The following is a 14,305-nucleotide window of genomic DNA, read 5'->3' as shown; positions in this document are numbered from 1 at the left end:
AAGTCAAAAGGTGAAAAAGAAAGAACAAAAAGAAAAGGGGCAGCTTCGTGCGGTCATGGGAGCCCACAGAGAAGAGAGAGAGAAAAAGGCAGAGAGCACCGAGAGCGAGAGAACATGGGAGAAGAAAATGGGCGCATCTTCGCGGTCCCGATTCGAGGGCCAAACGTTGTCGGAATTGGCTCAAATTTTAGTATGTTGTTCGTGAGACCGAGGGCTACGAGTTGATCGGTTTTGTTCGTTGAGAATCTCCTCCGAACTCTTCAATCACGATTAGGGTTTTATCGTCCATTTTATGTAAATCCACCTTCGCGGTGATGATAATGATGTTGAAATGTTGATGTTGTACCTCTAGTGTGTGACTAGAGAGGAAACTAGTGTGTATCCTACTATTCTTGGTGATTAGTGGAAGTTTTATGTGTGGGGCGGTCCGTGGTTTTTCTCTCACTGGGTTTTCACGTTAAATCTTGGTGTCATTGCATTTGTTTCCTTATTATTGCGTGGTTATATTGCTGGAATATCATTGGTTGTTGTTGGAATTAAGTCGATTTCGGTCGGTTTAGTTTTGGGGGAGATATTGATCCTGGATTGGTTGAGTTCTTGGTGAATTGTTGCCCGCAGTTCTCCCCAACAGTAAGAAGAACTTAATGAGAATATCTCTGTAGACATTAGATGTCAGAAAGGCTTTGGTTTGACGTCATCATCATCTATGCATTTCTTAAAGATGTCAAAATCGAATCATTTGCATACGAAAGATGATGTCATTTCTCTCAGCGAGATACCGAGAAGACGAACATCACGACAACACAATACATGTACTCGTCCAACTATACGAACACGACCATCGTCCACCAAAGCAAACACATATTTGAAGCGCTGAACATTCGACAGCAAGTGAAGGTTACGAAATCTAGTTTTGGGGAATGGGTATTCGAGGGTCCCATACGAATCGAACAGCATAATCACCACGAACACAATACATGTACTCAGTACAACTATACGAACATGACCATCGTCCACCAAAGCAAACATGTACTTGAAGCACTGAACATTCGACAGCAGGTGAAGGTTACGAAATCTAGTTTCCGGGAATGGGTATTCGAAGGTCTCATACGAATTGAACAGCATAATCACTACGAACACAATACATGTACTCGTACAGCTATACGAACATGACCATCGTCCACCAAAGCAAACATGTACTTGAAGTGCTGAACATTCGGCAGCAAGTGAAGGTTACGGAATCTAGTTTCAGGGAATGGCTATTTGAGGGTCCCACACGAATTGAACAGCATAATCACTACGAACACAGTACCAAGCAGAAATCAAAATCGATAATCACTATGAACCCAATACCAAACAGAAATCGAAATCCGATTTATCGATCGGTCAATGCTAGTGCTTTCTTATTAAAACAGAAGACCCACCTCTTCGAGGACGATTCCTCAACAAATGATCAACCCGGTCTAGGACCTGCAGCATGGCCGAGTCCCTGCCATTTGCCAAATAGAAGTAAGCTCTAAGAAGTTTCCAGCAATAGGATTTTGGTGAATAACGATCAAAGTACGTACTCATCCATCGCATAAAACTCCGGGTCTATTGCCACACAATCTGGGGAGTGCGAAACCTCCAGCAGGGTTTGCCTCCGGTGGGGATCTTCAAGGTGTGGGATTTTGGAGGACAAGTCCTCCCCTCCCCAGAGAATGGGCAATACCGCTACCTCGTGGGATCGACTGTTCTCAACCATCCGACGTAGCTCATTCAGGCAGGCGCGGGAAGTGAAAGTATCCACGCAAACCACAGGGAGTATGACGTTGCAGTTGCGGAGATAGAACCCAAAATCGACTACCGAGTATGTATGGTGGTCCCAGAACATGCGGATCCCAGAATCATGTAGGGCATTGAAGAGGCGCTGGGCCAGGGGTTGTTCACCTGTTGGGTATCGGCAGGTAAGGATCACGTCGAACATGGGAGGAATTTATCTGAATCTGAAGAACCGGCGAGCAAGCAGGAGAACCACTGACAGTGGAAGGACAGCCAGCAGTAGAAGGACAGCTACCGCATGCATCAACCTGCGAGCAATCTGAGCGAGCACTCGGAGTAGGAGGGCAGCTAGGAGTAGAAGGACAGCGAGTGCATATGTCATCCTCATGTCTTGTCTCGGGAACTTTCTGTCTTTTCTCTTTGAAGGTGTATGTGCAGAGCTGATGATGGAGAAACGGGGAAAAGGTTGATGGAGAAAGCAGGAAATGTTGGGTAACCGATTCTGTTACTGGAGGAACATATGTCTTTAATATTCCCGCCTCTGACAATTTTAATCTTGGAATAATTTTGTTTGTTTTGATTATTCAATTTATCATGGGGGGTTTGAGCGGGAATTGGTATTAATGCAATGGCGGTGGGGACAGAGTGAGGGATATCGTGTTTTCTGCTACTGGTTTTGTGCAACGTTGGAGTTGAGAGTTATCTTGAAGATATATGGGCAGAGCTGTGCTCTTTTAGCTCGAGTTTTTGCGTATGAACTTTTCCTTTTGTCTAGAGGGCAATGCTAATTGTTTCCAACTTTTTATTGAATGTATTGAGCCGACTCAAGCGTCGTGCCTTCCTGATTCCATTGTCATTCTTTTCCTCAATTTCTCTTGCGAGTCCGATTGGCCATCCTTGATGCGGAATTTATTAGTGGTGCGTTTCTGGACCGATTGGACAAACAGAAGTCCAAACGGAAAGCGAAACGGTGATGCAATTAGATGATTTTTTTCTATTATTTTAGTATTTTTTATGAGTTAATTTTAAGGGCAGTTTTTGTAATTTTGCTATTTGATGCTTATTAACTTTCCTATTATGATTAGATTTCCTATTATAATTAGGTTTCTAATTCAGATTAGGTAACTTTTCTATTATGATTAGATTTTCTATTGTAATTAGGTTTAACCCCTATAAAAGGGTGTTTAGGGTTTGTTTTGAAGAGATAAGATTATTATCATCAATATTGAATTTCGAGATTTTTCTCTCTAAGCAAGGTTTTGCTTGAATTATTCGCTGAACGTTGCGTCAGGTGGTATCAGAGCCTATGGCGACTGGCGGTGGTCTTCGTGACGATGCTCAGGAGACTGGAGCCCCAACCCTTGGGGACGACGCGCTGCAACGTTTGAAGCAGCGTTTAATAGAACGCTTGGATCAACGATTCGATCAAAGTCTTCGTTGTTTCGAAGAACGATTTGACGAGTTAACAGAACGATTCGAAGGTCTCGGCGTTGATGTGAACCGGAATTGGCGGAACGACAGAGGCTCGAGTGCAGATCTTGCTCGCGGTGATCCTGTTGATAGGCATGTTCTTGTCCGCAGGCAGAATAACCCTCTGTTTTCATAGAGTTCGGAAGAAGAAGAAACTGAAAATTTTGATGAGGAACGTGCTGATTATGGTGGCAGAAATCGTCAGGGAGGACTTCAGAGAAGGCATGATAGGAGAGATGGACGACGACGTTACGACGATCATGAAGGTAACGACTTTAAATTGAAAGTCAATATCCTTATTTTAATGGAAGTTTGGGCATAAAAGAATTTCTGGATTGACTTGCTGATATAGATATATTTTTCAATTTTATGGAGACCCCTAGTGAGAAAAGGGTGCGATTAGTGGCCTGTAGATTAAAGGGGGTGCGTCTGCATGGTGGGAGAGATTACATAATAAGAGGGAGCGAGAAGGGAAAGAGAGAGTTCGAACTTGGACTAGGATTAGGAGGCTGCTGAAGCAAGAATTCCTTCCACCCGATTATGAACAGATTATGTTCCAATAATACCAACATTCCCAGCAGGGCAATCGGACTGTGCATGAGTATACGGCCGAATTTATGAGATTGGCGGAGCGGAATAATTTATCAGAGACGGAGGGCCAGCAAGTGGCCAGATATCTTGATGGTTTGAAACCCTTCATTCGAGATAAAATTGGAGTGCAGTTTCTGCGAAATTTAACTGAAGCCAAGAATATGGCGATGAAGGCAGAATTGATACAGTAAGATAGGGGAAGAAAAGGCTACGAAAATTATCGAGATAGCAGTTCGAGTAGTTCGGTAGAAAAGAGCAGTTTCAATAATCGCTTTAACGCGGGGCGAAATCAGGAAGATAAGGCGGTAGAAAAGCGCCCTATGAACAAGCCGAGGGATAAGGGAACACAAGTACAAAAAACTGCGAATCCTAACCCTTATACTAAACTAGCCGCGATAAAGTGTTACGGGTGTAATCAGCCTGGGCACCGATCTAATGAATGCTCTCAGAGAAAGACCGTAAATGTAGTAGCGAGAGAAGAGGAGGAAGATGGATATTGCTGTGCGCCGGATGGTGAGGACGATGATTTTGAAGATGAAGAAGAGGAGCAAGTAAACTGTGTGGTACGCAGGATGATGTTAGCCCCAAAACAAGAAGATGATTCGCAGCGTCATCAGTTATTCCGAACCAGGTGCACCATTCTGGGAAAGATCTTTGTTGTGGTTATTGATAGTGGAAGCATGGAAAATATCATTGGGAATGAGGCAATGAAGAAGTTGGGAAAACCCATGGAGAAGCATCCTAATCCCTATACGTTATGATGGATTAAATCTGGAGCGGAAAGCATTCAGGTGACTGAGCGATGCAAAATTCCATTCTCCATCGGTAAATATCATGATGAGCTGTATTGTGATGTAGTAGACATGGATGTATGTCATGTGTTATTTGGGAGACCGTGGCAATTTGATGTAGATGCTTAGCATTCGGGAAGAAGCAATCAGTATAACCTTGTGAAGGATGGAGTGAAGTATACGTTGCTGCCATTAAAGAACAAAGGAAAACAATCTGCTGAAAATAATTTCCTTACCCTTACGAGGAAATTTGAAGCTGAGGTTAAGGAAACTCGATAGATTCATGTGCTGGTCGTGAAACAAACAATTGAGACTGAGGCTGAATTACAGGTGGAGGAGCAGCCTGAAGCAGTCGGGCCTTTATTGAAGGAATTTAGTGAACTGATGCCTGAAGAGATTCCGGATGGGTTGCCGCCTATGCGTGATATTCAGCACCATATAGGTTTAATTCCTGGTGCTAGTCTGCCAAATTTACCGTACTACAGGATGAGTCCAAAAGAGAGCGAAATTCTAAAAGAGAAGGTGGAGCAGTTGTTGCGAAAGGGACACATTCAGAATAGCATGAGCCCATGTGTTGTTCCGGCCTTGTTGACTCCTAAGAAAGATGGGAGTTGGCGGATGTGTGTAGATAGCAGGGCCATTAATAAGATAACCGTGGGTTACAAGTTTCCAATTCCGAGATTGGATGACATGCTGGATAGGTTGCACGGTGTTAAGTGGTTTTCGAAGCTGGATTTGAAGAATGGATACCATCAGATTCGGATTCGGCCTGGAGATGAGTGGAAGACAGCTTTCAAAATAAAGGAGGGGTTGTACGAATGGTTGGTGATGCCTTTTGGACTTTCCAATGCTCCAAGCACTTTCATGAGACTTATGAATCAAGAGAAGTTATGTACTGCACCTGTTCTTGCTTTACCTGATTTTGATAAACTGTTCGAAGTGCACTGTGATGCTAGTGGAGTGGGTATAGGAGCTGTTTTATCTCAAGAGCGCAAACCAGTTTGCTATTTTAGTGAGAAGCTCAGTGACGCAAGGCAGAAGTGGAGCACTTATGATAAAGAATTCTATTCTGTCGTAAGGGCTTTGAAGACCTGAGAGCATTATTTAATTGGGAAAGAATTCATCCTTTATTCTGATCATGAAGCTTTAAAGTATCTAAATAGTCAGAAGAGGATTAGTAAAGATATGCATACGCGATGGTGTCAATTTTTGCAAAAATTTCCTTTCAGATTACAGCATAAGTCAGGTGTGCATAATGTTGTAGTAGATGCATTGAGTAGGAGAGCTGGCTTGTTGATTACGTTGAGCCAGGAAATTCTAGGGTTCAAGCAACAAAGACCATTATGCGATGATGATGACTTTGGAAAAATTTGGGAGTCATATGTTTCTTGTCAACTGTACAAGAATTTTATGTGCGGGATGGTTATCTGATGCGTGGCAATCAGCTTTGCCTTCCTCGAACATCATTACGAGAGAAGGTAATTCGCGATTTACATGATGGTGGATTAGCTGCACATCTAGGTCGAGATAAAACTATTGCTGCAGTCTGGGAGCGATTTTACTGGCCCCAGTTGCGTAGGGATGTCAGTAGGTAGTACAAAAGTGTTATGTTTGCCAGACTGCTAAGGGTCAATCTAAGAATACAGGTCTGTATATGCCTTTACCTGTTCCTAATAATATATGGGAAGATGTGTCCATGAATTTTGTGCTTGGTTTAACACGGACACAAAGAGGCGTGGATTCTATTTTCGTTGTGGTTGACAGATTTTCCAAGATGGCGCACTTCATTCCTTATAGGAAGACTTCTGATGCAGTAAGTGTGGCCAGATTATTCTTTAAGGAAGTGGTTCGTTTGCATGGTGTGCCCAAGTCTATTACCTCAGATAGGGATAGCAAATTTCTGGGGCATTTTTGGCGGACTTTGTGGAAGTTGTTTGATTCATCTTTGAATTTCAGTAGCACAGCTCACCCGCAGACTGATGGGCAAACAGAGGTGGTTAATAGAACTCTGGGAAACTTGATTCGAAGCATTTGTGGAGATAAGCCGAAGCAATGGGACGTTGCTTTATCACAAGTAGAGTTTGCTTATAATAATGCAGTTCATAGTTCTATTGGCAGGTCGCCATTTTCTGTTGTTTATACAAAGGCGCTTCAGCATACTCTGGATTTGGTACAGTTGCCTAAGCAAGCGGATAAAAGTGTAACAGCGGATCATATGGCTAAACAGATTGTGGAGGTGCATCATGAAGTCAAACAGAAGCTGGAGGAAGCTAATCAGAAGTATAAAACTGCAGCAGATAAGCACAGGCGGAAGCAGGTGTTTGCGGTAGGTGATCAGGTCATGATTTTTCTTCGTAAAGAGCGATTACCAGTTGGATCTTATATCAAATTGCAGCAAAAGAAGTATGGGCCTTATACTATCAGCAAGAAGATCAACGATAATGCTTATATTATTACTTTCCACATAGCATGGGCATATCCAACACTTTTAATGTGCTGATTTTGTCACCGTTCAGAGCCATTATATCCAGATTCTGATTTTAACTCGAGAACGAGTTCTTTTCAAGTGGAGGAGAATGATGCAGAATTTGTTAGTGGTGCGTTTCTGGACCGAATGGACAAACAGAAATCCAAACGGAAAGCGAAACGGTTATGCGATTAGATGGTTTTTTTCTATTATTTTAGTATTTTTTTATGAGTTAATTTTAAAGGTCGTTTTTGTAATTTTGCTATTTGATGCTTATTAACTTTCCTATTATGATTAGATTTCCTATTATAATTAGGTTTCCAATTCAGATTAGGTAACTTTCCTATTATGATTAGGTTTCCTATTATAATTAGGTTTGACCCCTATAAAAGGCTGTTTATGGTTTGTTTTGAAGAGATAAGATTATTATTATCAATATTGAATTTCGAGATTTTTCTCTCTAAGCAAGGTTTTGCTTGAATTATTCGCTGAACGCTATGTCAATCCTGGAGATGCATTCTTCTTTTCTCTCTTTTGATTTTGAGCTTACCCTCGAAAAACTGCAGTACCTGCTATTGCGTGAGGATTACCAATTGCATGTCTTTCCAAGGATACTAGAATCGAAGAAGATGGTAAAAGCCGGAGTATGGCATCGCGAAGCAGGTTGAGAAAATGATCGGCTACCGTTCAGCTCCTACTCTAATTAGCCATAACGTCACGCGTGGAAGGAGGAAAGCCATATAAACCGATAAATGATTTTCTCAGTTCTGACGTAAAAATCGCGCAAGAAGTTCACTGCCAACATGCTACTGCTGGGTCCTTGCCTGTTTTGCTGGACATTCTCCTAGATTGACCATAATTAATTGCTTCACCCTATTCCTAAAAACAGATTTCACTGAACGCACACGCTCGAGGGACTTATCATGTCATGACTCGTGCTCTTGGAACGTGAAAAGATGCATTTTGCATGCCTGATTTTCTTCTTTTGCGCGAATTTAGTGTACTTTGCTAATTCTCAATGTCTTGAAACACGGACCTCAGAAAATGACGAGCTGCTCTTGCCCATTTCGGAATGGTGAGGAGTGATCAGTATTGTTGATCCCCTACGGCCGGATGCAGAATCTGTAAGTGATACGTTTATACCATATTTCGATGGTTCATCTCATAGCTTACCATGTACAACCATACCCTCGGACGCTCCCGTTCGGTGTGGATATTTTGGGGTAAGGCTGTGGGACGATGTACGAGTAGGCAGATGTTCCTCTTCCATACAGGTTTAATCGGGTCACTTTCTGAAACATTCAGAGGGCCAGGATCATTGAGGACTCTCTGTTTTTAACCTTCTAAGTGCTACCGTGTCATTCCCTCCTTACCGCGGGGAGTTCAGCTTTCTCTGACCTTTGACTCCTTAATAATGTAAATTTTATGCAGTTGTGATTTAAAATCGTGTTATTATTGGAAAAGGTATTTAGAAAAACTATGTTTGGACCGGAAGGACGTCCTCAGCATTGTTGTGCATGGCTGGGAGTTGCTAGCAGCTTCCCAGAATGTGCTTCTCCAATTGTCGCAGAAGAGGTAACCCTTGACATAATCTAACCACAGAGATCATAATTGACTTCGGTCTTTTATCTCTTTCTTATTAGCCTGCAAGCTCGAATAAAAGAGGCATGGCATTGCGATATAGAATCACTGGTGAATGCTTATTTTAGAGAAATTATGCGTGGAAGGATCTTCTCTGTTTTTTAGCATGTTTACTCTGTTTTTAGAAAGATTTGTTATCCGAGTATTTTCTCTTAGATGACGAGTACAAGATCAGTTTTTATTGCTCTTCAAATATGACTTTCAATTGGTATCTCATGATTTAAAGTTGTTGGAGGAGAAAAATTTGCAAAAATGAAGAAAAAGGATAATTGCAACATTACTCTCTTCTCTGACAGGTAACTAAAATTGGTGGAGATGCAGTTCTTTAAGTTGAATCCCTCATAGAATCAATTATGGGAGGATTGGAGGGATTAATTAACTATTCTTGATACAGGAGGGGGCTTTGGTGCTCTAGAGACTCAGGTACCATGTGCTGTACATGTAGAAACATTCCTGCCTTTCATTATTACGTGACTGAACTTGCAAATATTCTCAGCTACAAACTGCTATTTATGTGAATTATGTAACAAGAGTTGCTGTCCCATCAGAAAAATCTCCAAAAGGACCTATAGGTTTTCGTTTGCCAGGGCGCGAAAGCTATCCTGAGAACACTAATTCAATTGAAATGTAAGGAATTTCTCTAAGACTGGCCTTTTTCTTTCCTTCTAATTTGTTCATATTTCTTTATTCATTCAAAAGAAGAAGGTGCCGATAGTACAATATGGTATTTTCTGTTGTCTCGTCTACAGGTAAGAAGCTGCAATGCAGAGGCTGACCAATTTATGCTCAGTCTTGAATGATTTGGAACCAATTTGTGTTCTAAACCGTGTATTTGTTCCAAGAGAGGCGAGGCATACCAACTTCCTCCCTTAGGAGCAATTAATCTTGATCGCCTTATGCTCCCTCACAACGCTCCTCTTCTTTCTCTTTTTGCTCCAACAAAATCTAGAAAATGCAATGGTTGACTTGTCAGTAGGAGTTTGCAATCACAGAAAGCACAATACCGTACGATAAGCTGTGGTGCTGCCTTGCGGTAAGTTTTTCGTGTGCTTTGACTGTATCTCAGCATGCACATCATGCTTATTCTATCATGGGGAACATATCCAGTAACTCCCTTCGCAAGTTAATTCAACCCTTAAACAGTGGTCCTTGTCTATAGTTGGATAAGTATTCTGAGTGCTCCTGATACGTTACTGCTGCAAATTTGTTGCAGTTTGTCAAATTGTAGAAAATGGATAGCCATATAGTTTCCATGAGCTCAGTGGCAACAGTTCAATCTTAAATGCGACTACAGACATAGGAATTTGGTTTTGTTAACCTCAATTTACTTACATGTGCAGTACATGAGCATCCTCGGAAACTTCAGGAGGCCACTGCTTTCTCTACAGAAAACTGACAATGATCCAAATCGTCCTGCCATCATGAAATCCCTGCTTCGAAGACATGTCAGCATAGTCCGCCTAGCAGAGCAGCACACCAGCATGAACCTCACTCAGGGTATTTGAAAAGTTCTACTCACAGGAGTCTTTGCTGGACCTGTTTCTCCTCTGCACTCATTTGAGAAACCAGCGGAGCAACATACAGGATCTGCAACTGAGGCCGTATGGGACTGGTATATCGAGAATATTGTTTGAGGATATATCTGGTGCTGGAATCCTGGTTGCTCCAATTCATAATTGCTTCAAGAGCACTAGACCTGTTGGAGGACATTTTGCCGAGCCAGTCACTGATCCAATCAAACTACGAGCATTTGTTCGCAAATTTGGAGGCAATGTGTTGACCGCATAGACAGGATGATGAAGGAACACACTGCGACGCTGTTAAATTGCATTGACACATCACCGAGGTCAAACCATGAGATCCTGGAGGCTGTTGTTGGTAGCATGCACTCTGGTGATCGAATAGAAAGAGATGCCCGTTTGAAACAGATTGTAAATAAGGACGCTTTGATTGGATTCTGTGTTCGGGCGGGTCAAGCCCTAGCTTTTGATCGGCTACTTGCTGAAGTAGCCAGAACCGTGCTCGAAGAAGGTGCACTGCTTATATACTCGTTACTTGGGGGGATAGTTAAACATATACCCGATGAAATACCAGAAAAGAAAGAAATCAGAACTGGTACGAAGGGTGGCAAACAGTATGGGCGTTGGTGCTGATCATGATTCTGTGGGGGTAAGGTCCATTATGGAAGAAGTCGATGGTGCAAACTGCAAATGATGGTTGATGGAGCTTGTTGCCACACTAGTTCGCCAGCTTCATGACATCCAGTGTCTGCCTTGAATATCGAGACTGGCGGTTTCAACAACAACGTTCATTGCTCGACCAGGTTGATTTCTACATCTACAAAACTAATCTAGTGTTAATTCATTGGACTAGCGTTATGCTTAACAAACACCTGACTTGTTTGTGCATTATTGTCTCTGCTGAGGAGGACTTGGCCCTAGCAGTTACCCGTATGACAGTTATTTCAGCCAAAATCTCTTCCATGCTGTCGTCCGGATTGTTATCTAGAAATTAAACTGACAAACCGAACTGTGATACAATTTGGTTTGAAAGTTTTTCCTTGTAAGAAAAAATTAAACCGGTCCAATAAAGGAGTAGAGCATAATTTTGTCTGAGACTATGGACGGACTGTATGCGAATCAAACATCATACCGGTGTTTTGAGGTGTCTCGCGAGGTTAATTCTTGGAGCCGGTGAATGCATGGACCGTGCAGTGCCGGGGAAGATATTATTTCTACTTACTCTTGTTCCGTGCTTTCCACTGTTATCATACTTTATCGCGGTGCGAGCGACTACTTTTTCACCGCTCCAGAATGACAAAATGATGAAAAGCCGAGAAGATTGAATCGAGTTTGAAGTAAGGTCTTCAATGTTCACATGTGTTTGTCGTGCCGGTGTACCTATTTGATCCATGACTTGTAACACGAACATAAATAATGCCATAGGGAAGAGTTGAGGTGCTTTGGAAGTCTAGAATATACATACATATCCATCTGTACGTAGGGCCCCATTGTTCATGATTAACTAATGTGTAAAGAAATAGTGATTATATGCATAGGAGCACGTAAAGCGGTGATTAGGGGAAAAAAAATTGATTAGCTAGGCTTTGGTCAAAATAAATGAAATTTGCTGTAAATTCATGAAAATTAAACGTGGAAAAAAGCTACGGCCCAATCCTAGGGCCGACAATGGTGGGTGAGATTAGTTTGCATGATACGAAATAAAACATAAATCGCGGAGAGAAAATCCGTACACGAGCACGATATGATTTGACATCCTTAATTTATGGGTATCGACACGGATCAATACTTTTTGTTCGTAACTTAATTATTCGACATGAAAATTAAAACGTTATAAATCAATAGGAAATAATACGGATTACAGAATCTATATCCATACAACATAGATTCATATGCTCAGTTTGAATGGAATAAATTAAGAATGAAAAAGGAATAGGGTTTAGATAATTAGGAAAGGAAATAAGAGAAAGGATTCGAAGAAATATCTAAATTAAATATTAACAAATCCCTCAAAATCACTCAGAATCCGTGGGATTTAAGGACCTGATTAGAAACTAGAAAGTGCGCCAAAGCGCATTCGATTTCAGGTCAAAAGAGCATCCTTTCTCAGCACACACTCTCTCTCTCACACAGCGATCCGCCATGGCGGAGAAGAGCAAGAATTACCACAGGTACGGCGTGCCTCTGTTCGGAGCCGCTTGGGTTCCCCTCCATGGCATTCGGTCTCGTCTCAAAGGCGGCGAGCGCCCTGACGATGCGGTCGCCGCCGACGATCGCGGTTACCTCGTCCTCGCCGGCGGCGGCGGCAGCGAGGGCCGCTGCGGCATCCCCAACGGTGTCCTCATCGCCGAGTTCGACTTCGGCTCCGGTTCTCTCTCCCAGCGGCCCGTAAGATCCTGATACCATCCTCCCTCCCCTCCGTCTGTGTGATTCGCTGTGTCGGCACATTGATTAAAACGCTTACGCTGTCTTGGTATGTTGAGTTCTCAATTTCGAGGTTCATTGGAATCACGTTAGGGCCAGGGTTGGTCTATAATAAATAAATAAATAATTTGAAGGTGCCTTTTTTTCCTCATGCTCTTACGAGATAGATATCGGAATTGTTATGTGTTTTAGCCAGCGATTGGTTCTGAGTCATACGTTGTTGGACCTACCCGTTTGCTTCGCTTTGATATCGACTTTGTAATGGATGGATGGATGGATGGAGGCACTGTGCCGTGCCGGTCCAGTCCAATGCTCGGGATTCATTTGCATTTTCATGTCTTTACAATGGCTGGATCCTGTGTACTTCAGGTTGCTGAGCTCTGCACCAGTTCCGACTTGCCTTATAGAATCGCTGTTCACCTACAAGGAGATGGTGTCGTCTGCGCATCACCAAAAGGTTGTAGGTATGTTTTCTTTCTCGCCACTGATGAGCATTGCGTTCACCTGACCCTAGCTCAACGTTAGTGGCAAACTGATTAAGCTTCTGGACCGGTCAACTACGAGTTATGCTGCGTTTCGGCAAAATGTCAAGCAAGCAATCTATGTCCTTGTTTTCCTCTCCACTCCCTCTCATGATCTCTTCTTCATTGAAAAGACAAAGGCTAAATCTTGCTGCGGTCATTGCTGCTCGATAATTGGAACTAAACTTGTTTTTTTTGGCCTTCAACAGATTGCTCGAGTGGGTGGATCCTGAAAATGCTGAAGATCATACAGTCCCTTAGTTGGAGAATGATAATTAGTATTTTTAAAAAGTATAGGAAGATAAGTGGTAATGAGATTAAAAAAGAGAAAATGACACAAACAGTCCCTAAATTTTGGCTCAATGTGCAATTTGGTCAATGTACTTTTAATTTGTTCAATGTAGCCCCTCAACTTTAATGTAATGTTCAATGTGATCCTTGAACTTGTAATTTGTTCTATGTGGTCCATGGACTTTTGATACATGGTCCCTGTACATTGAACATGTTGACACCTTAATTTTTTGCCAACAAGCCGAGCATACACTCTTTCTTGTAAAATATAAAAATAAATGATGGTAAAAAGGGGACAAGAATCATAATAATAATAATAATAAACAAATTAAGGAATAAATGAAAGAAGAGAAAGAAAAAAGGGGTCCAGCCCAGCTCTGCAGTCCAATTCGTGTGGCCCAGACCACGTAAACCCAAGGAATTCACTCAACTCAATTCTGGTGTTGTCTCGGTATTTGAAATTTTGACCCCATTTTCTGTGTTTGGTCGGAAGCGTAGCCTTATTTTTTGCTTTCTTTCTTTTTTCCTTTAAAGCTCTATTTACTTGGTAAAAAAAATAATTTCTATAAAAAATGATCGTTTGGATACGTTATTGATCTCATAAGTACGGCGAGATGTGAGCATAAATTTGAATTTGGAGATTTAAAAGTATATTGTTTGCACGTAACAGTGGGGGAGCAGATAGATTTAAAATATTGTGGGTTTCTTTGATTTTATTAGCAAGAAGAATATTCGCAGCAAAGCTAAGTGACTTCTCATAATGGAATATAATTAGGTACATGTCCGATAATTAATTATGATTTCTTGTGATAAGTCGCTGTCAAAAGG

At 41.9% G+C, this 14,305-nt stretch overlaps 1 protein-coding gene across 1 annotated transcript; it reads left to right on the top strand.

Annotated features, from left to right (window-relative positions):
- Positions 1-12,323: 12,323 nt before the first annotated feature.
- Positions 12,324-13,447, top strand: LOC130135201 (SEC12-like protein 2). The gene is made up of 3 exons (XM_056303752.1): positions 12,324-12,629; positions 13,035-13,129; positions 13,396-13,447. The coding sequence occupies exons 1-3, from the start codon at positions 12,384-12,386 to the stop codon at positions 13,445-13,447; spliced, it is 393 nt and encodes a 130-aa protein (XP_056159727.1). The 5' UTR covers positions 12,324-12,383.
- The last annotated feature ends 858 nt before the right edge of the window (positions 13,448-14,305 follow it).

Source organism: Syzygium oleosum, unplaced genomic scaffold, assembly GCF_021117445.2.
Source record: "Syzygium oleosum isolate NSW1041296 unplaced genomic scaffold, Sole_v2.1 Sole_v2.29, whole genome shotgun sequence".
NCBI classification, from domain to species: Eukaryota; Viridiplantae; Streptophyta; class Magnoliopsida; order Myrtales; family Myrtaceae; genus Syzygium; species Syzygium oleosum.
Note: the sequence above shows the minus strand (reverse complement) of the source record. Positions and strands in the feature narration are given on the sequence as shown.